General features: G+C 39.2%; 1 protein-coding gene across 2 annotated transcripts in view; it reads left to right on the forward strand.

The window, feature by feature from the left end:
* jag2b (jagged canonical Notch ligand 2b) overlaps positions 1–2,819 on the forward strand; it is a 40,635-nt gene extending 37,816 nt beyond the window's left edge. For both annotated transcript variants that reach the window (XM_026194504.2, XM_026194505.2), the window contains 6 exons: positions 269–382; positions 669–784; positions 1,171–1,419; positions 1,514–1,645; positions 1,878–2,028; positions 2,156–2,819. In XM_026194504.2, the coding sequence (XP_026050289.2) occupies positions 269–382; positions 669–784; positions 1,171–1,419; positions 1,514–1,645; positions 1,878–2,028; positions 2,156–2,676 (1,283 nt within the window). In that variant the 3' untranslated portion in view covers positions 2,677–2,819. The remainder of the gene's footprint in view (positions 1–268; positions 383–668; positions 785–1,170; positions 1,420–1,513; positions 1,646–1,877; positions 2,029–2,155) is intronic.
* Positions 2,820–27,592: the final 24,773 nt, after the last annotated feature.

Raw genomic sequence — 27,592 nt, forward strand, 5'->3', positions numbered from 1 at the left:
GTGAGGGAAAATGTGACTTTTATAGTTATTTTCTATCTTTTTGAATTAACTTTGTCTGTAGAACAACATTTATTTAACAATGCACAGCCAATGGTGACTGGTTGCAAAAAAGGCATAAGAAGGCCACGTCTTGTTTTAAGATGTCAACTTTTTCCCAGTAGCTCAAAGTACTTAAAACATCAACTTTCAGGGAGCTTGGAAGACTCGTAGACCTAACTAATGGTTTAACATTTTGTCTTAAATTGTGGTGTTTTTCCTCTTTGTGTAGACATAAACGAGTGCCAGTCTTCACCCTGTGCCTATGGAGCCACCTGTGTGGATGAGATCAATAGTTTCCGATGCATCTGTCCGCGTGGAAGAAGAGGAGCCAGATGCCAAGAGTGTAAGCACGCTCAAATTTAAGTGATTTCAGGATGAAATCACCTCCTTTAGATTTACATTATTGGCTAAAACCATGGAGTATCTTAAAAACAAAGTTTTGCATTGAATGAGCTCCAGTGGCACAGTGGTTTAAGCTGAGGGCTTTCACTGTCTGGTTATGACATGCAATTACGAATGTCGTTATCTACTACAAGGGGCTTAGACCAGAGAGGAGAGCTGCAGGAGGACAGCTGGAGATTTTAAAACTGTTCCATAAGTGCATCATGGTTCTTTCTTCCTATCTATAGTCATAGGCGTTGGGAAAACTTGCCACTATACTGGGCTGCAGTTTCCACATGGCAGCCACTGGGAGGAGGAGTGCAACAGTTGCCATTGCCTCGATGGCAAGGTGGATTGTACAAAGGTAAGAGACTTAATTACTATCAAAACGGCGTTCTGATTAAGAGCTCATCGTGTTTATCTTATTCCTGGACCCTAAAGTTAAATAACCGCCTATGATTAGAGCCTTCAAGGTACTCTTCTTTCGCACCTTTGAACAGATTCCAGGACTTGTGCTATTTTTAGATGGCTTGATTGATATCCTGTTATTAGCTTTTCCATTCTGTGTCTTTGAGTTCACAATGGATATTATATTCAAGGGAATATTTCCAGAAGCATGAATGAAAATGCTTTCATATGAAGTCGCACTCCCACGTGATATTTTAACATGGTGACAAGTGACGCAAGAAAGAAATGGCAATGCGAATGTTGTCTCACGTCTAAGTGAATATTTTGACCTTGTAACACCAGGTGCTGTGTGGTCGCCGTCCGTGCCGGCTCGAGTCATCGGGCCGTGACCAGTCCTGTCCGGCTGGACAAGAATGTCTGGAGCATAGCTACTTCACCTGCTTCTCCCCCCCTTGTCATCAGTGGGGGGTTTGTTCAATGGTTGGACCTCCACCTCCACATGTAACCACCAAGTGCCAGCCAAACAGCGGCCATTTGGACAACAGCTGCGGCCGCATAACACTCGTTTTCAACAGAGACAAAGTACCGCCGGTGAGTAATCAGCCACATATCGCTTTGAACCGTTTAAACTACTTTTTGTGTTGCTTCTGATTGATGCGTTTTGGGTTTTTGTGTATATCTACAGGGAACAACAGTGGAGAATATCTGTTTTGAGCTGAGGTATCTTCCTGATACTAGACACTTGGCAAGAGACCACGCTCTTCTCCTTCTCTGTGATCTCTCTCATTCAAATCAGGATGCTGTAGAGGTGGCTATAGTAAGTAAAAGTGAATTAGAGTGGTGATTATTCCATTGCCTTCTAAAACAACCTTATTCTAGCTCATGTTGGAGATTTTACCAAGCTTGATTGACACAGATTTATGGGTGGGGGCATAAAATACACAAACAGCCAGTGCCTACCATACAACCCAAGTGGCACACTCAATAAGATGTTTGGTTGGGACTTCATGGTGTCTTTTCTCTTCCTTTCTTTTTGATTTGGTTCTCAGTCTTTCCATCCAGAGGATTTACCTGACCACAGTCTGATCCAGGAGACAGCCAGTGCCATTGTGGGCACCTTGTCTAAGCGGCACAATAGCACCATAATGCTGGCAGTCATTGAGGTCAAAGTGGAAACCCAGGTCATGCGTCCATCAGTGGGTAAGGAATGATTAACGCAAATGTTGCACAATGGTTTCATAGGGCCAGCCATTTTTAGTTATTGCTGACGTCGCACTCCTACTGACTTTACTTTTTCTACAATTTCCTTCCATGTTGATGTCAACAGATTACCTGGTGCCTCTACTATGTGTCGCCTTTTGTTTGCTCTGCCTCTTCTGCATCATTGTATGTGTTTGGTGGACACGCAAACGGAGAAAAGAGCGCGAGAGGACCTCCCGATCAGCCGCCGACGACAGCGTCAACAACCAGTGGGAGCCACTGCGGATCGTTGTGCGACGTCAGCAGGAGCAGCAGCAGCTGAAAGAAAGCAACAGGGAGGCTGAGCAGGAGCGCAAAAAGCTCATGGGCCCCTCCTGTCGGACGTATGATGAGGAGGAGGAGGAGACGGAAGGCGAGCTTGAGCTCGAGGAGGAGTGCGGTGGAGCAGAGGCGGGAAAGCAGCTAGTTTATAAGTACTCTAAAACTGCAGTGCGGCCCAGTGGAGGAGTGATCTGCACCATGCACAGCTCCAGTTCACCTCTCAAAGCCCCCCACCGGACCCCAGGCTACAGTCCCAAAGACAACCGCTGGAAAAATGTCAGTGCGGTCCTGACTGGTCAGAAAGACCTCAGAGACTATTGTGTATGAGATATATATAAACAAATGAGTTGCAGTGTGGAAGCAAGAGAAGCTGCAAGGCAGTGACTATTTTTAGTTTGGACTATTTTTGGAAAGAAAGGAAAAAATGCTTTTTGTTTATATAAGCCATTGTTTGCTTCATTTTCATGTTTTCGTCACTGTCACCTGAAGTGATTTTTGATTCAGGAGGGCTAGAGCACAGTGAACATCCTTTTTTCATTCTGTTACCTTATTTTCCTTTACATGTACACAGGAGCTGAGATGTAATGATATTTCAGGAGGCAAAAGAAGCTTCTTGCAATTTATGTTTATGGACTTGTTGGTAAATGGTGAGTCACTGATATGGATTGAGGGGAAAAAAAAAACAGGCTGTATAATGATTTTATTTTTTGTTTTGTTTACAGATGAGTATGATTTTGTTAAACTATCAGTGGGTTCCTGTTCAGTGTCTGTTGGGGCAGATGCACATTAAAGGGAGAGAAAGGGAAGGGTTTTAGAGACATGGACTGTTGTTGCATTCACAGTAACAGGGGAAACTCTCCCTTTGCTCTAGTTTCCTTCCAGCTTTGCCCACCTGTGGCCGTCACACGCCAGCCTTACCAAAAACACTTGGCCTGGAGGGGAAGAGGGGGCAGAAACCCCAGTGCCTACTATGTGGCCTTCCTTGTTTTTGTTTGTTTTCCTTTTCTCCTGTCTCGTTTTCTTGGCTGAAAGCTCTGTTTGATGATTTTTTGCAGTATTTGAGTTGGTAGCAAGTGCCTTTCTAAGAGCTGCGTTCAGGCTCCAAGTTGCGCTGCCCAGTTTGACCTCCTTGTTCTCAAATCTCAAAGGGATATGTGTACATTTAGACTTCAATTTCACAGCAACGCCATTCAAGGTATTTGATCAAAGCAGAAATGAATACTCTGTACATACATGTAAATACTAAAGGAGTCGCTGTGTATATTTGAAATAAGTAACTTAAAAGACAAGTCACACATTTTTATTATTATTATTATTATGATTAATATTATTTTTATTTTTTTTACAACGCCATTCCTTTTATTTAATGCCTGTCCAAATAGGCAGGTTTTATAACACTTAATACTCAGAGTCCCGCAGTTAAGAGTTAGGAACATTTACAATGAGGTACCACCTATGAAGGAATTTATGAAGGGTTTATAAATGGTGTCTATTTTTTGAGGGGGGGGGGTATTAATATGTGTTTTGAAATATTAAAGAAAAAGTGATGTTTTTGGTTTTTCACCTTTACATTATGTGATAGAATAACTTTCACAGGGCCGAGGCATCACTAGGCATCCTGTTCGTGTCATTGATGTTATTTTGGCTTTTCTTTCAGTCTAGCATGCAGTCTCAATATTAGCTTCCCTTAGTGTTTTGTTGTTGTTGGTTTTTTTTTGTTTTTTGTTTTTTAGGGGGGTGTATACACAATTGGCAAAGTTAGAAGTAGGAAGCATAACCTGGATGTTTTATTTTGTAGGAAAATGTACTATAAATGCTTTAATTTTGCTCTTAACTGTTGTTAGCCCTAAGATTTACTTGCTATTTATTTGTAAGTGCTGTAGAGAAAATCATATTGCTATTACGGTCAAACCGCTCTTTTGCTTTCTTTTTCATTGTTTTTTTTTTTTTTTTTTTTTTTTTTTTTCTTTTGTCTTTCTTTTCTTTTTCTTTCTTTTTCTTTTTTTTAAAAGCTGCCAATACTATAGCCTTAACAAGTTTCCAAACCATTTATAAACCCATCACAAACCCTTTTATTTCAGGTGCCTTAATGTAACAGTGCATTGTTTGTGTTATCAGTGGTCGTGTTATGTTGTTGGGGTTTTTTTTTTTTTTTTTGTTGATGTTGTTCCACTATTAAGGCAGGTAAGACATCTTGTGTAGTGTGGTGTGCTTTATTCGCTTGAGTAAAGTGCACTGCTGTCACTTTACTGTCATGGAGATTTCTAAAATAAAACACAGATGGATGGTTTAAAAACAAAAGAAAAACCAGTCCACTCTTGGCAGTTTAGAGTTCTGAATGTGGATGTTGGGTCAAATGTGGACATCTTGCATTAGCATTAGCTTGGTTTAAAGGCTTTAATGAAGGGAACAATGTTTGCAGATGCAGATTTTTCTTTGCCATCATGCAAATGTGTTTTAAGTTACCAACTCAGTTTAAACAGTTTTACCCCTTTTCATATCATGTCATTGTCTCAAAACGCCATTGTATTTCTGTAAATGGGACACAGCAAAATAAACAATTAAAGCTGCATCACTGCTGGTGTTAAAAGCTGAATATGCATATTGTATACATTTTATTGTACAAGGGACATGCGTTAATTTTGTACAAAGCAAAAAGGGTGTTTCATTGTTTTAAATAATCATCCTACCTATTTATTAAAGCAGTTTTGACACACCATGATCACACTTGTAATATTTGGTTTACAGTGCAAAAATCACCCCAAAATATTCACATCCAGTGTAAATTGAGCAGCAACATTTAACGATTACACACATTCTGATTTGTCAATGTATTTAATTTTTTTAAATTAAATCTTGCCTTATACTACAGTCAGTCTAGAGAAAATGCTGATTGGAGATAGTGGGACACCCAAGATGTATGTCATTCTACAATGCACCTCTGAAATCATTCCCCTTGAAATGGTTGTTTCAAAGACGGGGACCAGATAAGCAAGCACGTGCAATCAATGGCTGTCCTCAAAACAAAATGTCAATCAAGGTGGCAATAACATAGGAATATGATGGCGTCATCGGTATACACAGAAATTCACGTTAACTAGTTCCATCCAGATAGAATGTCAGATTTAAAATAGAAACTTAAAAGTGGGAATACAAACCAACTGAGCCTTGTGATTGAAAGTGGTTGCCCACAGGCCGATTATTGAATAGTTGAGTAGTAATTCTTTTGGGAGCAGTTCACCCTGTGATTTTGCAATATTTGTCCACAGGGATAAAGACGAAAGCACAAAGTGGGCAAAATAAGCTGCTCACTAAATTTACTTCTGCTCAATAACTGTACATGTATTTAAAGGAGCTTGCAAAGAAAAGCGTCTGGACTTCTTTAAGTTGAAGATGTTTCACCTCTCATCCGAGAAGCTTCTTCAGTTCTAAGGTCAAATGGTGGAGAGTCCCAGATATAAACCTAGAGGGGTCACTCCCACTAGGTTTATATCTGGGACTCTCCACCATTTGACCTTAGAACTGAAGAAGCTTCTCGGATGAGAGGTGAAACGTCTTCAAGCAACTTAAAGAAATCCAGACGCTTTTCTTTGCAAGCTCCTTTGACTACGATGACCTGGATGACTGAGAACCTTCACAGACATATGTACATGTATTTGTATTTGTAATGACACAATACAACTTGTAACTGCTAGCATTTACCCCAGAACTGCCATCTTCTGAATTTCTGCAGCACTTGCCCTTGCCCTCATCTGTGTGGTCTGCGAAGGACCTGGATCGATTGATCCAATAACCTCGCCAGCCTCCCCGCCGTCCTGTCATCACTCATGCTCGCACCACACCAATAGAATCTTGTCTCCTGCTCTGGGCCGATCTCTTCTCTGCCAATGGGAGACTGGCGTGATCGTCCAGGCCACATAAGGATGTGAATGTTTCATGAGTAATGTTATGGTGTGTGGTGTGGGTGGGACAACTTTTTTCCTCCTCGTTCCCATGGGTAGCCCCAGCTGGTGCTAATGGGACCTTCCTTTGTCAGAAAAGCCAGATCAGCTTACAGTTTCGTAGGAGTGATGGTGTTATAGCGGGAGAAGGGAAGTCAGCTGATTATGTTTACGGCTATATTAATATATAGATGACTGTATCATTTTAGGAAGGGTTTGGCTGGTCTTAGGATAATTACATCCTGTAAAAGAGATCTGGTGGACATGAGTAACCGATATCAGAATGTGGTGTTTAATTTCTGCAGAAATACTGTCTGCAGTTCTTGCTGCTTTTATGACTCAGCATTTATTGCTTTGTGCTCTAAACAATTTGTTTGAGCATGGCCGTGCTCCTCCTGCTCTGTATGAGGTCCTTTAAGGGGGGCTATCATGCTTTCTATCTCCATATTTTTACCCTTGGACTCTAGTGGAGTATCTCTGGATAATTCACAGTTCAAAATAATCCATATTTAATTTATACAGTTAGGGCTTGGTACAGTTTATTCTCTGTATGAAATAAGTTGTTTTCTCTGGTCACGTGTAACATATGCATGCACCATCAAGCTAGATCACACTTTATTAAGTACACCTTGCAAATCTAGGCTTGGACCACAGTATGGTTTGAGCAATGTCTTTATACGTGATGGCATGAAGGTGCTGAAAACATTCCTTAGAGATTTTGGCTCATATTAACATGATAGCATCACACAGTTTCTGCGTATTTGTCAGCTGCACATTCGTGATGTGAATCTCTCGTTCCACTACACCCCAAAGATGCTCTATTAGATTGAGATCTGGTGGCTGTGGAAGCCTTCACCAATCTGAAAGTGACTGCAGTTCGAGTACAATGAACCTAAACTGGTCCAAGAAACCAGTTTGAGACTATTTTAACTTTGTGACCTTATCCTGATGGAAGGAGCCATCAGAAGATTGGTAGACTGTGATCCCAAAATTAAAGAACGTGGTCAGCAACATTACCAAGATAGGCTGTAACATTAAACAATGCTCAATATCCTCCAGTCCATTAAACCACCCCCACAACCAAGCTGAACTGTTTATAAGGCAGGATAGATCCATGCTCACATGCTATTTATGCCAACTTCTGACCCTACCATCCGAGTGTCACTGTCAATGTCATTATGGTGAGCCCATTTGAATTTTGGCCTTAGTTTCCTATTCTTAGCTGATATGAGTGACAACTAGTGTGGTTCTTTGCTGCTGTAGCCAATCCACTTCAAGGTTGGCTGTGTTGTGCTTTTCTGCATGTGTTTGTATGTATGTCTCAACAAGGCATTTTCTCCCAGAGAACTGTCTCTCACTGGATATGTTCTCTTTTTGGAACAAACTAGAGATGGTTTTGTGGGAAAATCTTTGCAGTTTCTGAAATACTCAGATCAGCCCTTCTGGTGAAAACAGCTACGCCATGTTCAAAGTCATCTTTCTTCTCCATTCTGTCCAGTGTATATATGACAGAAAACACAATTTGGTTTAGAAGAACTTGACTAGCCTTCTCAGAGGCCTAACCAAGACCCCATCCAAAAGCTGGGAAGCTGTCATTGAGCTAAAGATTTATTAATTCTCTTCGTCTTTGGACGGTGATTGAGAACAAATCCGTGCAACTAGGTTCCAATATCTTGTGGAAAATCCGAAGCTTAAAGAGTGGAGGTTATTATTAAAGCATGCATATGTTGTGTAGCTCTTACTGTTATGCTTTTTTCACGTGTTATATTGACGGAATCTTGGATTGACTCAAAGTCATAAGAGTCCCAGCTAAGAACTGGGAGATCAGTGACGGCATCACACATGCTGTAAAAAATTTAGCCATGTGGCATTTGTCACTCCACTTACATGCACTTACTTGTAGCTTTGTTCTAGCTGGGAAAAGGTTAGGTTAACAGGAAACTAATATTCTGATTAAGTCTGTTATGTATATAGTCCAGCATTCTGAATCACAAATTTGCCATTAGAGAGCTTTTACAATATGCTCTGTAAAACGTTATTTGCTTGACCTACATTTAATCTGTTTCTGCTTTTAATGCCAACATCAATTTTTTAAGTCTAATCTGGAAGCATACCAATATTTATTTATTGCTGTTGCTTGGTACAAGGAAGTAGGAGTGTGATGCCAAGTTGCTTTTGTGACTGTCGGCATCAATTCCCCCCACATACCCCAGACTGCATCAGGAAACTGACACCAGATTCCAAAAGTAGCTCTCCACAACAGCCAAGGACATTTCAGTGCTGCATTTGTAAACACGTAGTACTACTACAGACAGCTCAAAATGGCTGAAAGGATTCACAAGGGACATAAACAGCTAAATATTAAAGGTCACGACTGCTTTTCTTCATTAATTCAGAGGAGGTTGTACACTCTTTTATAGACACATACTCCCTCTGCACACACAGGCAGACTAAGTCTGAGATGGTATTTTTTTCTGTTTGCTCTGCTCGCTCTAGCTGCTCTGTACATCTGTTGATGTGGGTCTTTGGGACCATCTGACTGTAGAGGCAGCTGGGTGACAGGATTTAAGGCTAAGCCCCTCGTCCCTTTAAACACACATACACACATAAGGTCTACTCACACATACACACGCTAAACGTGGCCCTTATTGGACATCAAGCTGGCGCGTGCTGGTGGACAGCGGGGCTGCAGCTGGCACTGTGGGTTGTTTAAGGCAGGGAAATAAGCAACAGTGTACTGACTGAGTCTGTGTATGTGTGCTGGGGGAGTGGTGTGTTTACTGGCACTGCAGGTCTCTTTTGGCGCTGCAGAAACCCCGACACGTACCCTCTGCACCAGAAGGCGGGGAGGGCACAGTCTTGGCAGAGAGGAGGAGATGGCTGGGGCTGCAGGAGTGCAACAGAGATCCATAACAGCTTTTCTGGGACAGCTGTTCGATGTGTGTGTGTGTGTGTGTGTGTGTGTGTGTGTGTGTGTGTGTGTGTGTGTATGAATGCCATGCATCTAAATAAACAAAGATTAAGATGAAAATTAAATGATTTGTGGCTAAACCTAGCATTTACACTGAGACAAATAGATAATGCAACATAGACAGAGGTTTAATCACTGAAATTTAAACTGATTCTTAATTATAACTATTTCTAATATTGATCAGTCTGATGATCATTATTTCAAATTCATAAATATATAAAATTTTCACATTAAAGGTAACAGGAAACAGGATTTTATGGAGTAATTTGTTTTTGTTTTGTTTTGTTTTTAAGCAGTGATAATAAAAATTTCTCAATTTTGATTGATTCAAATTCTATTTATTGACTAATAGTTTTAGCTCTAAACAACACTGAGAGGTAGATTAGCTGCCTATCCTCAAAAACAATGTTAGTTGTCCTCTGGGGATTGTGTGCGTACATAGATATTTAAATGTAAATCATTCTTCTTCACAACCATGGAAGCAATTCAAAACAAACATGCTGGATTTTGCAGGGTCAAAGGAAAGGTCAAGAGGCCAAAAGAGGATAAACAAACTGTGAATTTTAATCTACTTCCCTACCACAGTCGGCAGCCACTCTTGTACATGCATGCTCATGCAGTAGCTTGATGCCAGTGCATGCACAGCACTTGTTGGTCAAATTGATACCTCTGGTTTAAACGTGTTCTTTAGCAACTGGTGGTGAAAAACAAAGTGCATACATTACATGATTATGAAGATGGAAACACTTATGGTCAGGGCTGTGCTTTTTTGAGATTTTGCAATATTTGCCTCCACATATTCCATGCGTGTCTGTTTGTACATGCTCAAATGACAGTGTGCAGTGTAACCTTACACTCTGCGCAGTGATACGCAAGGTCAATTTGCCCCTCTCCCAGCCCAAGAGACACCAGGGAATGTAAAACACCCTCAGGAGCTACTCATAAGCAAATTGCAATAATGTAAAGTGCAACGAAACTCAAAGGTAACTGGCATAACACACAGTGAAGCACTATAGGGATGTTTTTACTGTTGTGGTCACAAGTTTACCTACACTCATCATGGGCAGAATTGTCACGATAACTTTTAGTGGCTCTGCACTGATACAAGTTTGAATTTATTTAGGATTTTCTCCAATTCAGTCAAAAGTATACATGTAGGCTACAATTTAAACTTACCAGAAATGGAAGGAAATTTGTTTTTGGTCGATTGTTTATGTTATTCATTTATATAAAATGTATTTGTGGGCTGAGTATATGGCATCGGGGTCTGATCTAGTTCAGTCAAATGTGGTATACTTGACACCAACTGACCACTGTAGCAGGGTCCTTGCTCACAGGTGCTGCACTAATCAGGCACCTGCTTGTCCTTACCTGGGCTACTAGAATCTCAAAACAACATCCAATAGCAAGCTAAGCTTTTGGGCAACAGCAGAAAAGATTTGGCAAGTTTTTAATGGGCACAGCCCACATACTAAACTTGGCTGTTTTCCTTTAGAGATGTAGCACTATTTAAGGAGAAATAAACAGGCTTTCCAGTCATATAAGAATAACTGCCAAGAAGGATTTTACAACAAAGAAATAATCAATCAAACACAAATTTCCTTACTTTTTGCTAGGTTTTAAAACCATTTGATGAATAACTAACTGAAGTGATGCGATTATGCAGTATTTAGCACGGTTGCCTAACAGCATCAAGGTTCTGGGTTTGAACTAATCTGTGTAGAGGTTTTTACACTAGAAGTATTTGCTTGTCTGCCTTCACACGCATATGAACTTGAGTGAAATCCCATTCTTAATCCATGGCTTTAATATGATGTCGGCCCACCCTTTTCAGCTACAAGAGCTTCAACTCCTCTGTGAAGGCTTTCTGTGGGGTTTCGCAGTGCATTTGTGAGGTTAGACACTAGGAGAAGGCTTGGCTCACAGTCTCCACTCTAGTCCATCCCAGTAGTGTCCTCTCGGGGTGAGGTCAGAACTCTGTTCAGGTCAGTCAAGTTCTTCTACACCAAACTCCCTCATCCATGTCTTTATGTACCTTTCTTTTTGCACTGGAGGGCAGTCATATTGGGCCATAGACAAACTCTTCCCATGAAACTAGGACCATGAAATGATCCAAAATGTCTTGGTATGATGACAAAAGAAAAAAGAAGTGATTTCTCACTTCAAAGAATACGTCTCCACTGCTCTGGAGTCTAGTGGTGAAGGGCTTTTCATCGATGCATCCAACGCTTTGCATTGTGCATTGTGTGATGTATGGCATGGATGCAGCTGCTTGGCCATGGAAACCCATTCCATGAACCTCTCTACGCACTGCTGATCTGAAGGCTAAATTAAGTTTGGAGGTCTATCGGGATTGACACTGCAGAAGGTTGGCAACCTCTGTGCACTATGTGCCCCATATCCACTAGAGCTGGGCGATATGAGATTTTTTCATATCACGATATGTTTTTTTCATTTCAGGCGATAACGATATCTATCACGATATAAGCCAAATAACTATATTTGTAAGATTTAAATGTGCCGTTGCTCACAAGTAAAATGTGAAATAATCAGCAGCTTGTTTTGATTTAAATATTTATTTCCCATAATAAGTTCAACAGGGTAGATGTACTTAAGGAACATGAGACTTTTTCAGATAAATAAAGGCAAATATTGCAAACTACACAAAAGGCAGCCGCTAAAGCGTTTAAGTTTCAAAATAGAACAAATGAAACAGACTAAATTGTCAATTCCACTTAGAAAGAAAATATTAATTCTAAAAATAAATCTTAGTTTGTTTTACAGAAGAACAGACAAAACTGACTAACTTTTGTCAATATCAAATAAACTGAGAACTAAAAGGAAATTCTCAATCTCTCCTTGTTGTATAGCTTAGCTTTTCAAACAGTTTTAACAGTTACTTTAGTCTGACAAAAGCCGAATAACGAATTAGCGCTTCCAGTCAGAGACTGAGGCTACGTCCACACGTATACGGGTATTTTTGAAAACGGAGATTTTCCGTTTTCGTTTTAAAAAATAATCCCGTCCACACATAAAGGCAGAAATGAAGGAAAACGCTGCTATGAACATGCCAAAGCAGCAGGTGGCGCTAGATTCCTAACCGTGCAGAAATGTTGGCCAATCAGAAGTCTAGAAGCCTCGGTGGGAAAAAGTAAACAAAGCTGGGGCATAGAAGCAGAACCGAGTCGTATGTGTGGAGGGACAGTAACTGTGTGTATATGTAAGCATTTAAACACTGCAGAGAGTAGAATTAACAGTAACAGTATTGTAGAAATTCATTTCACCGAAACAATAACATGGCGCACAGTGTGACGCATGCACCAGTTTATTGTATTTCCAGACTTGCTTTCGGCACAATTTACAGTGCACGTTACTCTGTTTTTTGTCAGACTTGAAATAGCCGAAATACCTTCACACTACGGAACTTCTATGGCTCTTCCGTTCGACAATCTCTCCGGCGTTGGAACCATCATCTGTTTTCTCTTCGGTCACGCTCGGTTGATTTTTCCAGTCGGCACGCTTCCCAAACAAACACACGGCTTGGCACTTGTGCTGTACGTAACAAGTCACGCGACATGACGCTGCGGCTGTGATTGGTTCGGCTCTGCGCTACTTAATTTGGATTGGCTGACCTTTTTTTTTGGGGGGGGGGGGGGACAAGAGCGGAGAGGTCTATCGCGATAGCTTAATTTCTCTATCGAGTAAAAGTTATATCGCGATACATATCGTTATCGTTCTATCGCCCAGCTCTAATATCCACTGATTTTTAATAGTTGCTGTCATTCCCAGTTGTTTCCACTATGTTACAATACCACTAACAGTTGACAGTGGAAGCAAAATAAATTCACAACTGGACAACTGGATACACGAGAGGCATCCTATCATGGCTCTTGAGAGCGACCAATTCTTTCACAATTGTTTGTAGAAGCAGTCTGCATGCCAAGTGTATTGATTTTATACAACTGTGGCTATCAAAATGATTGGAACACCTGAATGCTATGATTTGCATAGGTGAGTGAATACTTTTGCCAAAATAGTATGGGTTCTCCCTGTGTGTGAATGGGTCCTCAATGGGTAATCCAGTTTCCTCCCACAACCTCAAGAATTACATGTTAGGTTAGTCAGTGATTGAGTGTGTGTGTTGTGTGTGTAATTATTTTTCATGCGGTATTGGTCTTGTGAATCATACAACCTCATTTTACAATGCTGTTCTATTTTATCTTGTAACTTCAACACAAAATTGACCAAATTATCTGCCAACAATTTCATTCACAAGATTGCCCTCAAGTAAATAAATCTAGAAATAACTGTTCAAGGCCAACCTAGGCAATGTTAGCTCAATTGAAATGAAATATTTCCCCATTCCTTTACAACCTTAGCATTAAAACACTGATTTCACTTTACATAGTAATTTTGTAATTTTATAATACTACATAATTTATCGTAGATATATATCTCTACAGAACATAAACTTATACTTTGGAATTCTAGTACACTTTGTTCACATGCTTTAAGTGTGATGTTGAGCAAAAGAGTTTTATTTGTGGTGGATTTGAACCTTAATATTACCTGCTGATATTGCTGTAACATATACACTCTTCATTAGCTAACTTTAGCTAGTAGCCTAATAGTACCCGTAGCTTGCAGCTAGAACAGCTTGGAGCTTGCTGTTAAATATTTATGACTCATTTTAAAGTAAACTATTCTGCCAAAGATACTTCAGACTTTGTGTTGAAATGTCAGCCGCCAGAGCTTTATATCACTGGCTGTAAGTATAAGCTGCTCGTCCTAACGTGCATATTACAAGTTGAGATTTTGGTTTCGGTTCACTCCTGTTTCTTGGCTCAGTTCATGTAAGCTAACACTGACTATTCCTCTGCTTTAGTCTTGGTTTCTACCTGTGGGCAGTAATTCAATGACTTATTACCTTTAGGGGTTTATTTTATATGTTATTTTATTATTCTTTCATGGTGCTGATTTATGTTCCTCATAAAATATGAACTGTGAACATAATTAGACATAAGAGGATTTTTTATGCTCTTCAAATTACACTGCATTACTACCATTCTGCACCAGCTTATGTCATCTACAGTATTATGCAAATATCTTGAGCGACCCCTCATTTCTTTAACTTTTGCTAGGAAAACTGGAAATAGGTACAGAGATTTATTGAAACGTAAAAACACACACGAAAATACAGTATAAATACTTTGTATATTTCTAATAGGCTTGAAAGTCAGTATTTGGTTTGACCACTTTTTCTATTTTTATTTGATTGGTTAGCATTCAATTCTCTCAATGAATAAAGAAGAAAGATTTACCACAAAGGAAGAAAGTAAGGCTAATCAAAAAGGTACTGGCTGAAGCACATGCTTATTATGCCAACTTTTATCCATCAGCACAGCTTGAACTCTCTTAGGAAAGCTTTTTTGTCATTTCTTTAAGCAGTCTTCAGAAATAGTTCTCCAGGCTTCTTGAAGGACATTCAAAGCTCCTCTTTGGATGTTGATTGCCTTTTTTTCATATTCTCTGTCAAGATGATCCCACTCTGCTTCAATAACATTGTAGTCCAGGCTCTGTGGAAGACAATGCATGGTTGATTTACGCTTGAATGATTCATAGGTCAGTGTTAATGTCCCAAAAAACCCTTTGAAAGGCCTACAAGAGTGGGCTATTTCTAATAAAGAATGAGTTAATAAGGGTTTCACTGACATCCATGTGAAGGTAAGTAGGAGTGTTTCTGTTTAGATTTTTGTGATGGAAAAACACATTTTTAAAAAGGAAACCGACCCATTGTGAGGCTTTGCTGATCTTTTCATTTTGACACTCCTATATGACTCAGTCTTGACGCAAATGGTTTAGAGTGAATAATGAAATAATGAATGCGTGACTGTGTAATATCACACATTCCATGTTTGGTTTGGGCATGTCATGGAAATATGCTGCCTTGAGCCATGGCAAGTATAGATGAGCCAGACTGTGTGTTTTAGACATAATGCAGGGAGGAAAGTGGCCACCTTAATCATGCTCAGACTAACTTAGTGAGGACCCCTGATTCACATCTCAGTCACAAAACAGGGGGCGTGAAAAAAATGGTTTACAGCTGCAAATTTCTCCACATTGCAATGATGTGTTGCACCTCTTAATACGTGAGTAAACAGCTCAGCTGAAGCATGTAGAGGCTTGGTTTTCTGTTAAAGGAATTTTTTGGGTTAAGGTAATATTTCCTACACGCCCTTAAAACTGTCTGACAGTGTACGGTCATTTTCATTGTAAATCATGCCCTGGATATACGTTATCAGCGACGATGTCTACATTGTGGCTGATAACATTGATAGGTGATATTAATCATCCAACACTGAGCCATTCAGGTTTTTTCTTCCTAAGTAGGTGAAAAAAAGGAAAAGAAAGTAAGCATAATTGATCCATGCACAGTACAAGACAGAGAGATGAGTCTTAACTATCTTACTTGACATAAATCAGTGCCCTTTCTTTCCATTTGTGACTATTCTATAAATAAAATGTGTGTTGTGAGTAAATTGAAAAGGAAAATAAGGCCATTTATCTGACAGATAAATTGAGTCATGGAACAGGACATGATCCCAAAGACACAAATATACAGTGACATATTAGGTATGCTTTGATATGAACAGAACACAAAAGCAGGAAAATTGCTTAGGTTAACTGAGAAATTGTCTTGCAGAGCTTGATTATTTTGAATACTCCCAGCATTGTTTGCATTAGAAGAAGCAGGTGGTGCACTTTAGCTAAACAGATGGATATGCATAGTCCTCAGCTTAGCTTTCTAACTAGTTATGAAATGCATTACTGGGAAGTTAATTTAAATGTACATATACTGTATAGCTCCTTAAGGTCTTGTGTCCATCATCTATTCTTGGATGGATCTGTGGTGTCCAAAGGAGGCACTACAAAGTATTATCAGGGTCAATACCCTTTTTGTACCAGCCTTTTCATTGAGGCATTGAGAGCAAATAAAAACGGAAAAAACTGCTCTGTGCCCAATTCTGGCTGATTTTTATGCTGATTGATTTTATGCTACAGTTACATTTATACAGTTATACAGTTTAAGATTTTCCTCACACACAATTTTAAAAATAACGTGTATGGAACTCAAGCAACTTCCGGCTTTCAAGACTCATTAATGTTGAAACGGGTCTCCTTCATATGTCCTGTGTTTGTGGAAGAGATCCTTTCCACAAGAAAAGAAAATCAATTAATCAGAAACTGAAGTGATCCTTTAATCAATTCTCTCAACTTGACACTTGACAGGTGTGACCTTAGAAAGCTGATTAGAGGTCAACTCCATCAATTCAATTACAAAGAGTAAATGAAAGGATAATTGAAAGTTACCATGCGAGACCTATATAAAAGAAATTGATTGAGTTTAAGCCAGTGATCCCCTTTACTCATTAAAAACCTTTGGAAAGTTCTATAAATTGTATTTGGCTGCAACTATTGTCATTATTTCACTTAGATAAGCACGAATAAACAATAATTGCTCCTTTTCTTTAAATAGGCTGCCCACAGTGAAGGCATATTTAAGTGAGATTGGGAAGAAATACAGCGAGGCTAGTAAAACTCTTAGCTGAGGTTGTATAAGGTCATACTAGGGTTTGTCATTGGCACTGAGCGATAAGAGTACAGCTGCTATTAGCGAGTAGATGGATGTGCAGCTTGGCAATAAGCCAGATGTGACAGCTGACTGAATAAGGAAGGCCTTTTATCCTGTAGAGGAACATGTGCAGATACTGCAACTGCTTCTTTATACACTCGTTTCTCTAGTTGATTTCACATCACTTTTGCTTGTTGTTAGAGTAAAACACATCACACTAGTTTTGATGACCATTTGGTATTCAGAGATGGTGATATTATAAGAGTTCAGGCAAATTCAACCCAGATATTTTCAAGTTCTAATAACTCATTTGAATTTTCCATGTCCACTTTTTGGAGCGCTCAACCAGTTACTATTTTTATTTTTACTTTTCAGTTAATCAGTTTCATTTTTTAAAGGCAGTAATCATGTAAGAAATTTCCACTGTGTTGCTTTTAAATGTCTAAAATGATTGTATTACTCACTGCAGGAAACGGCAAGTGACAAATAAAGACTTCATATTCATTCATTCATTCATTCATTCAAATAATGATTTCAGGTGGAAATGTCAGCTTGTTAGGCTTAAGGTAATGTGAGATAAATCAACAGGGAGTGTTTCGAATACATTATTTGGGTTTTTTTTCTCATACCATTCAATTATAGATCTAAACCTCCCCCTCAATCCAGTTTACTGTAACACAAATTTCTGAAATCCTAAGCAAGCTAAGTGATCAGGCGACCTTTCTATAATTATGATTACCACAGCAAACTTAAGTGAATTATCCAGTCACTCACTGTTCCCCCCATCCTCTCCCATCTGTCTGACCAACTTCCTGTTCCCATCTACTCAGAAAGTCCAGACACTGCAGAAGAAAAAAACGCTTGTTTTATGTGACATTAAAGGCAGCCAGCCTTGTTACAGCTTTGCTGTGCGTGTGCTACCTTGTTTGATAGGGAAATTGGATCTAGACTTGAGAGGAGAGTATAATGCAGTTAAAGGCGTCATGAAAAGCCAGCTGTAACAGGATTTCATCCTCTGTGGACCTTCAACTGACTGCTGCCATGAGGCAAGTCATTAGGAAATATCTGCTTGTGTGCATGTGTATGTGTGTGTGTGTGTGTGTTTGTGCATCTTTGCTGATACTGTATGTAGGTAGTTATACTTTATTTGGGGCCTCAATTGGTCGATTTGTTGCACATGCACATTTGCTGCATGCCAGAACTAGTGCTACGAAGAAACAGATTCAGCAAAAAGCAGACCCTAAGGCTTATAGGTACAAAGGGAAATACAATTCAGTTGATGCACACTAGTGAGCTCCAACATTAAAGCCAGTGACAAGTGAAGTGAGTAACATTGATTATCCCGTTACCATTGTTACTTACCAAGTGAACATTCAGTCGCAACCATGAGGTTCTGAGCAGATTTGACAAAGACAAATCTAGTAATCTTGATAGATAATGACTGGGTCAGAGTTTCTCTAAAATAGCAGGATCTTGGGTGCCCAAAGTTCATTGATGCCAGTGGTGTTCAGAGCCCTGTACAACTCTATTGTACCCAGGGTATCTCAATTCATTTATCCTAACACTGGCAATCAGGTGGTCACACTAATGGTAAATGGCCTGTATTTGTATAGTACTTTACTAGTCCCTAAGGACCCCAAAGCGCTTTACACGTTCAGTCATCCACCCATTCACCCATTGGTGATGGCAAGCTACATTGTAGCCACAGCTGCCCTGGGGCGCACTGACAGAGGCAAGGCTGCCGGACACTGGCACCACCGGGCCCTCTGAACACCACCAGTAGGAAAAGGGTGAAGTATCTTGCCCAAGGACACAACGACCGAGACTGTCCGAGCTGGGGCTTGAACCGGCAACCTTCCGATTACAAGATGAACTGTCAACTCTCACGATTGCTAAGCTGGTTATCAGCTCACCAAGTTAACTCAGGGTTTCCTTATCTAGAGGTAGTGTTAGCAGATTCTGACCAGTCACAAACATGGGTAAGTCAGCTGGTAGTAGAGCAACTGATTTTTCAAAGGATGATAAAACAATAGTATTGGAAAGAGGCTACATATATAATACAAACTTAAAACAATACACAACAAATCAATGTTGTGAGAGGGAACTCACACTCAAGGGATGAATGAATGGGTGCATTTTGGTCAGGAAGTTTGAAAAAGTGATACTACATTAATAAAGTTTAAATGTGGGAAGAAAAGCAAATTAACAGATTTATCAAGTCGCAATAATTTCATTAAGACACAGGAGACACAGATGGATTATGAGTGGTCTTCAATTAAACCGATCTTTCAAAGACAGTTTTAGTTTTGATTCTCCAGCTTTGGTGGTGTTTAACAGTCAATTAAAAAAAAAAAGTTTTTTATTTAACCAGAAAGTCTCATTAAGATCAAATCTCTTTAACAAGGGAGACCTGCCCAAGGCACCAGCCATACAGACTCAAATTGTCTCAAAGGTTTTACAAATACACCATAAAGTACAAAATCAACAGCATAGTATACAGCATACAAACACCCATAGAACATCATCTGCTTGACTCCTTCATTGTGTTTCTTATATTGCTTTTAACTTCACCAATAGATATAGGTGTGTTTTATCTTAAGTATGTAAATTATTATTCTTGGTTTAAGATGCGTTGTGAGAAAATGCTGTTTTGTTTCTCAGAGGTCTTTTAATTTTAATATTAGACAAAGATAAAACAAGTAAAGAGAAATCGCAGTTTTTAAATTATTTAATTTATCAAGGAAAATGATCTAATCAAATGTACCTAGCCCTTGGTGAAATTTGTAAATGTACAAGAAAACTAAGAAATCAGTAAGCAGACAAACACCTTATTTCGCACTCCCAGAGCACTTTGAGTGCGCTGGGGGATTAGAAAATCATTATTTAAGAATAAATCCATTTCCCATTACCATTTTCACATCACTCTACCCAAGAACAGGAATTGTTTTAGTTGACAGAAACAGATATGAAATCATCGCCTACTTAATTCTCTAGAAAAAGCATCACCATTCCTGGAAGATCCTTTGGGCTTCTGTGTGCAGCACAGCATATACGATTAAAATGTTACAAAGTATAAGTGCCACAGACTGAAAGGCTCTTTCTCCCTTGGTCTTCCTGCAATCTTGCAAAAGGAACAACTAATACATTTTGAGCCCGCAAACAAAGAATGCTAGCAGTCTATAAGAAAAAGTTAATAAATAGTGTGAAGCTAGTTGTTTAGAGCTCTCTATATAAGTATTGAAATTTTGAAATGAAGGGAGTGAAAGATAGGGGTGATGTGAGGTTGCTTGCTTGAACGTGTAAGGAGTCTGGGTCCAGCATTTTGTATTGCCTGAAGCCGTGAAAGACATGATTTATCTAAGCTGGTGAATAGGGCATTACAATAACAGGAGTGCGATGATATCTATGCATGCATATGTTTTTCCAGTTCAGTAATGGAAAATAAACTTTCGAAATGTTCCTCAAGTGAATAAAACGAGAATATGAGATAGATTTTGCATGTGAAGGCCAGAGAAGGATCAAATATTATCCCAGTGAACAGTGGACTTTGCAAAAGGAAACAATCACTTCATTCTTGAACGTATTTCAGGAGGAGCTTTAATCACGGCCTCTTGTTGGAGTTTGAAACAAGGAGAGCCACTTGGAGCTCCACTCACTTATCTGGGATGAACTGTCAACTCTGATGGACAGTCCATACAGCTGATGAGGTTTAAAGACATATACAGCTGAATGTCATCAGCACAGAAATGATAGAAAATGCCAGAAAAGATCAAAAATGCTGGATAAAGAAAGGATGTTAAAGAAAAAGAATAAATGGCCTACAATTGACCCTTGCAGGTTAAAGAAACAGTGTTAGGGGAGAATTTGACAGAAAAAGTCTTTTCAAAAAAATAGGTGCAACACCAGCCTATTGCTGAGCCAGAGATAACAGCTAAAACCTTAAGCGTGTTAAGTAAAATATTATGGTTAAGGTCAATGAGGTCAAGCAATATGAGTACAGAAATATACACTGCATCAGTCATCATGATGATGTGGAGGAGTAGCAGCTCTACTCTGAGCCCATGCCTGAGTTCCTCACCCTCTCTCTAAAGGAGAGGCCAGCTAAAGCTAATCTTGTTCTTTCGGTCACTATCCAGAGCTCGTGATTATATTTTATTGTGCTTTCAATTATTTTGTTGTACAGCATTCTGTGACTTTACGTGTGTGAAAAGTGATCTATAAATACACGTTACTTACTTGGGTTTGCAGCACAAGTTGCCATGGTATTGTAACCCAGGAAGAAGTGAGCTGCCATCTTAGTACAACAAAAACAGGATAACTCTGAACTTGGTGTACACATGACTGAAAGTCTTAATGTTGGGTGTGAAAAGCGGCAGAAGGGTCTGTAAAAGGAGAGCCATGCTCACCCCTGCCCACTATTGAAAGAGCCTAATGTGAACGTCAGAACTGAACAATAGGAGAAGGTGGTCTGGTTTCATCCTGGTTTAGTTCTGTTGTGCGTGTGAATTCTCATCCCCAGGTGAATAAGGTGCCCTTTGAAGTTAGTGCCTTGTCACGAGATAAAGGTTGACATTAAGAGGTTGGTGGAGGAGGTTGTTGGCCAAGACACCAGCGATTGTGTTTGCAGGCTTTGCATTTTGTTTTGCTTGGTTTTCATTTGCTGATTCGTCTTGTTTGCACTTGCTTTTTTACTTTTGCTTTTACTTTGTTGCTCACAGCAAATGCATTCCTTGATGGGGTTCACCTCTTCAAGCAGGATGCGCTCTTCCACCCTGCAAAAATGTGTAGAAAAATGCTTTACAGAGAGTTCAAGTTGTTGATCTAACTTTCAAATTCCCCAGATATCAGATAAGATAATCTGTGGAATGTGGTAGAAAAAGAGGTGTGATCCATGGAACCTGCAGTAAAAGGGCAGATGAGATGGAAAAGATATCAGAATTTAGTTGGTAAGTGATACAGATCATATCATATAATGATAGATTGACAGATAAGTAGAGATAAATTTTTCCATTTGTTTTATTCTAGCAGCTGTCACCTAAACATGTTTTGTTGTGCTAAAGGGAGTGTTTTTATGTGCCAAGGTGACTGTACATATTTCGTTCAGTGGAGAACAATTTTAATAGCTTCTTGCCAAGGTCACTGCCTTCGTTGTGCTACACTATGTGTGGAATGAGCGAAGGCCTTTGGTTGCAGTGCCTTCAGCAGACTCCAGAGAGTCGCGTTCATTGTGTGGCAGCCGTGGGGGAACAAAGACATTTCCGCTGGAGGAACTTTGGGTTCCTGTCGATAAGGAGGGCAGTGTTGTGAGCATGGACTGTTTATATGCTTGTGTACAGTGGGGATCTATGTAGCACCACAGACTTGCACTTTCCAGACAACAAGTGGTGACTTTATAAATAGTCAACCTTGAAGAAACATCAAAGTGGGAGGGAGAAAATTCTTCCCGATGATCAAGATTTGTCGCCCCAAAGAGGTTCATGTGTATGCTGGAGTTGGAGTTCAGACAGAAGTGTATTTTAAAACACAGCCTGAAGTTAAATTTGACTTCCAAACCAGCTGAAACTAGCCATTGTTCAGAAATATCAGTGTGGTGTTCCTTCCCCATTTAGTCAGCTGACTTTAGAAAACACGTGTAAAATAGTTCGATGTATGAGGGGGCAACCAGGAGCACTATCGATAACCATAGAAAATGACCTTCTGGATTTGGCCTTTAACCATGTCGTCCATGTCTGTGAGCCAACCCTGACATTGGGTAAAAACTCTAACCCCAGGGTAAGTGATTTGATTCGGTTATTCACAGATCCAGTCTTGCAAGAGTGCATTCCATTTGTATTTCCCCATTAGAAGTTATGCATTCAGCCCTGAGTTAAAGCTTTCTGATGAAAGACAGAACGTTGTCATTCATCCAAACACACTTAGGATTACTCATAAGGTGTTAAAAAAGGTGTGTTATGGAAAGATACCTTTAAACCTGAGGTAATTTGTTTCCCTCCACAGGCAGCTTCCTGCACAGTTTTCAAACCAAAGACCTTCTTCCTTCTTTTAAATTTCTCTCTCAAAAGTCCCATAAATATCTTTATAAATAGCTCTATGTTATTGATTTTTTTTTTAAAGTGTGTTTTAGATCATTAACAATCAATTTGAGGTCTGTATTTATCTTAAAACGAGTTATCTCAGCCTGAGATTTAATCTATTTATTTATGTTTATCCTTGAAATAGTTCCTCTTTATCTGTAATTGACCGGAAAAGCAGAAAAATCATGAATGATTCAGCTACCAGAAGGAGATAAAATGTATAACATGTTTTAGGTGGTTTTAAGAAATCAGACCTGGGAAACCTGAAGTGTCAAATGAAGAGTGAGAAATCCAGTGATTGTGTACATTTTCCTTAAACTATGGAATCATTATTTTTGCTTCCCTGTAGTTTTGTTCATATGTCGATGAAAAAAAAGGCTTTTACCATTTAATAGCTTCCATTTTTTAGTGCATGCATGTGTGTATGCATGACAGCATTATCTCTTGATCCTCATTCTGCTCAGACCACTGTGTTGTTGGAGCTCTGTGTAAGTCTTCTGATGGCATTTACACACACTGTCTCCTTCCTTTCCTGCTTACTTATCAGCAGCTAATTGCCACCAATAATGTCAAGGAGAAAATGTTACATCTGAACTTTTCATTCACTTATCCTGGTGTTGAGCTGCCGGCTTTGATGTCCCATATTCCCACGGTGGGACTTTCCAAACTGCAGAATTCAGGATGGGACTTTTTCATTTACCCTTTGCTATCAGCAGCTTCACAAGCAAAGTACTGGGATGCCTGATAATTGTTTGTTTAGATCAGTGATTAAGGCTTGAATAGCTTTGCTTAACCATCTGGTATACATGTGAAACACTCAAGCGATGTAGTAGGTCTGGGCACACATAAATGCTCTCTTTGATCTCTTAGGAATTATTTGGTGGTCTCTGTATTTTCTATGTTTGACAATGTAGATGTGTTCAGTAACACTTAATGTTTCTCCCGTCAGATTTCTGAGTTTTGCAGCAGTTTTTCTTTATTTATAGTCGTTTTATTGAAGATTAGCAGTCAGTGGTAAATCTAACCAGCTATTGCCAGTAATTAATAACATTTATTAATAACTTTTTAAAATTGACATTTCTGAAAAGTGAAGCCAATGCCATATTTTGCTGGAGTGCTAACCTTATTAGCCATTGCTAGCAAGTTTAATTAGCAAACTGTATTCATTAACTTTGCATGTGCAGTACACCTAAATTCCAAAATAATAAAATATGAGAATTTCACTTACCAAAACTGAATAATTATGTATTGGATGGACCATAATTGCATTAAAAATGCTCCCCTCCAACTACTTTTAGTTACTCCACTTAGCAGCCATGTCCCTAACTGTTAGGGACAACCTAATTAGTTGTCCCTAACAACTAATGTCTTGAGGTTATATTAAACTCCGCAATAATACCCTACAATAATACACGCAGTTATTATGAAGGGAGGAACTACTGAGGCTTTGCATACATGTGACCACTAACCACATGACATTAATTTGTCGGCCATTGTGGACATGCAACAACCATGATAACAATGTGAGGGTGAACAAGGCTCCAGTCTCTTAGGCCACAGAAAAAATATTAGACCTGCTTTTTCTGTGGGAATAAAAATGAAGCAACATGAGTGTGACAGATTCAAAATGTATCCTCAATCTTCTGCTGTAATCCAAATATTAGTAAACCATATTTCGCTTTCTCTATATGAGGTTTTCATTGTAGTTTTTTGTTTGTTCACATATGTATACATATTAGCATAAAGACTTAAGGATGACATAGATATTAGATTTTCCCTTAAAAAAAGTAGAATGAAAGAAAAATGGATAAAGAGTATTTAGCTGCTGTTTTCACTTTGTTACTTGGCTGTTCTAATGGTCCTTGGTCACTGCATTGAAGCTCAATAAGAAGGGTGTGAAGGGAAATGGACAGGACTTCAGTGACACCAGAGCCACATCTGACACCTGATAAGGAGCTCGAGTGCAGCATGGACACCGGCAGGCGTGGAGCCAAAGACACTCCATGGCGGCACATTCATGATGAGCGCTGAGAGTGCTGAGAGGTGAGAGGCATGTGGGGGAAAGACTGTTGATCTTCACAATAGACTTATCAGAGGTTTGTGTCAAACTTGTGTGAACGATTTTGTCATTAAATTCATTCTGTTAAAAATGTAAGATTGATTGACTGCACTAATGTCTCTCTAAATAATGCACTTTAATAAATATTTAACAGTAATCACTGAAGAAAGCTTGGTTAAATATAAATAAACACAAGTAAAACTGCACCAAGCATGTTACTTAGTGCTTAGACTGCGGTTGCATCCTCCGTAAATCCTGCGCTGATGGTTTTACAGTGTTACCAGTACTCCTCCTTCGGTGGTTGTTTTGACCTGTGCTTATTGATTTTCTCCACAGAGAGAGTCAATGCAGAGATGAGCACTACTGCTGCAGCAAAGAGGGTCAGTAAGTTTACCGGCAAAGGAGGGAGGGAAGGATTTCTGCTTCACACAGAGGAGAAATGAAAGTAAAGATAAAACAAGAAGCAAGGGATATCTCCCAGAGGGAGCAGGTTTATTTCAAAACAGTCCCCTGCTATAACTTCTTACAATATATTAGAAGTTTGCTGTTGAATGTGATGAAGAAATGAATGTAATCACATCTGCGAGTTTAAGCATCTTGCTTTGTAATGTTATTTGTAAAATTGTGAAAATGTTGTAGGGGAAGCATCTTGGAATTGTCTTGTTTCGAGGTAAAAAATTCTTACATGCAGTGGGTTATTTTTTGTCATTTAAAGCAAAAAGATCAATGAGGGAAGGCTGAAAAACAGAAGGATTAATCACAGCCAGCATATGACAGTAAGCAGTACTTTTAGCCTGGTTAACCTATTTAACTTGCAAGACTGTGTACAGTAATACACTTGATCAAGTGTGTGAGTAGGCAAGTAAGTAGGTAAGTAGGTTTTTCTCTCTGAATAGTTTATATATTTAATGGGAATGTCTTTTTCTATTGTTTGTTGAGCCTCTGAATACTGATCTATGGATCATTTAGGCATAAAAAAGCACCTAACTTTAGGGATGAACCAACTTAGAGTCAATTAGACACTTTGTTGCAGCCTGTCACAAACACATATGACTTGTTCAGATTTCTTTAGATGATTCTAAAAAAAATGCAGAGTTTGACAGGCATGAAATAACAGTTTTGCACCAACAAGGTGAGAGCTATTAGACAAAAACTTTGCATGTTGCAGCATTATGTGCAGTGAAATCACACAATGAAACACTGTCATGGATGGATCTCCCTAGAGTCCAGCCCGCAAGATTATTGAAGCAGTGAGGGTTCATTTTAACAGGGAACAGAACAAAAGTCAGTCAACATCTAAAGAAGCCTGGAGAACTATTCCTTAAAGAATTGACAAAAAAGATTCCCTAAGAGACTTCAGGCTGCAGTGAAGAATAAATATTGAATTTCGACCTCATTACAATTGTACAAACTCTGTTTTTCTCTTATATACTGTATTTCCATTTGTTTTTGCACATTCCAATAGACTGCTGCACTTGTTTGCCATTTGAAGGGTGACACAAGACTTTTGTACAGTATATGCTGTTTAAAGGTTTAAAGGTGGAGTAGCTTAACCACACGGTTCTTACTGTAACATAGCACAGTAAAACCATGTGGGAAAATTAGCCTCTACAGCTTAAATACAGTGTAAATATTTGTTTAAGGTGTTGCTACAGGCAAAGTATATATACTGGCTGAAGTGTGCTTAATGTGCAGAGAGAGTGAAGTAGGTATTAGTTTAGCAGTATAAATTTTTCAACTATAGTACACGCACTTTGCGTTTGTTTCCAGTATCCTTACTTATACTGACCTCTACTGTTGGCCTCCAGCTTTTACAGCTTTCACAATTACACATCTGCATTGTGATCCAAAAGAAAGAGCTTCATTACAACTGAATAGAAGCTTCTTTCTTGGGGGTTCAGACTATACGAAAAAAATGTGGGAAGGGTTTAACCAATTAACATCTACCAGGTCAGCGACAAGCAGTGTTTGTATGACTATAGACCAGCTTAATCATTAATATTGTCCCTTTGCTAAAGCACAATGAACTGCCTAATTAATGGAGCGTCCACCATTCTTGGCTGTTACGCTGGTTGACAATAAAAGGCTTTTTGTGGCTCACTAATAAAATCAGTAGCCACAGTGATTTAGTGACACTTTAACACAGTGTAACCGTTATGTTCCTGTAATGACCACGGTCACATTAGTGATTCCAGCACCTCCTTAGTAAACTGGTTGTGAGAAACTGGCAGTAACCATGAAATCAGGTGTGGAAGAAGGTTAACTGTTAACCAGAAGCACTGCGAGCCAATCAGCAATAGTTTTAAAATGGTCCCTTCCTTTAGGAACGTGTCTGCTACCTCAAATGTTTTTGTTTCCCTTTTTCATCACAAGTTAAAAAAGAAAAATGGAACAAATTTTTCCTTTTGCTTTCTGTTTCACTTGGTCTATATAAATGGCATCAAAACTATTGCGAAAACAGAATTATGTTCATCTTCATCTTGTTTACTGAGGAGAAGCTAAATTTAATTAGCTTTCCATTAAGTTGTGCACCTGCAGTTTAAGCCTCACAGGGCTGTAAAGTGG

Source organism: Astatotilapia calliptera, chromosome 15, assembly GCF_964374335.1.
Source record: "Astatotilapia calliptera chromosome 15, fAstCal68.1, whole genome shotgun sequence".
Taxonomy (NCBI): Eukaryota; Metazoa; Chordata; class Actinopteri; order Cichliformes; family Cichlidae; genus Astatotilapia; species Astatotilapia calliptera.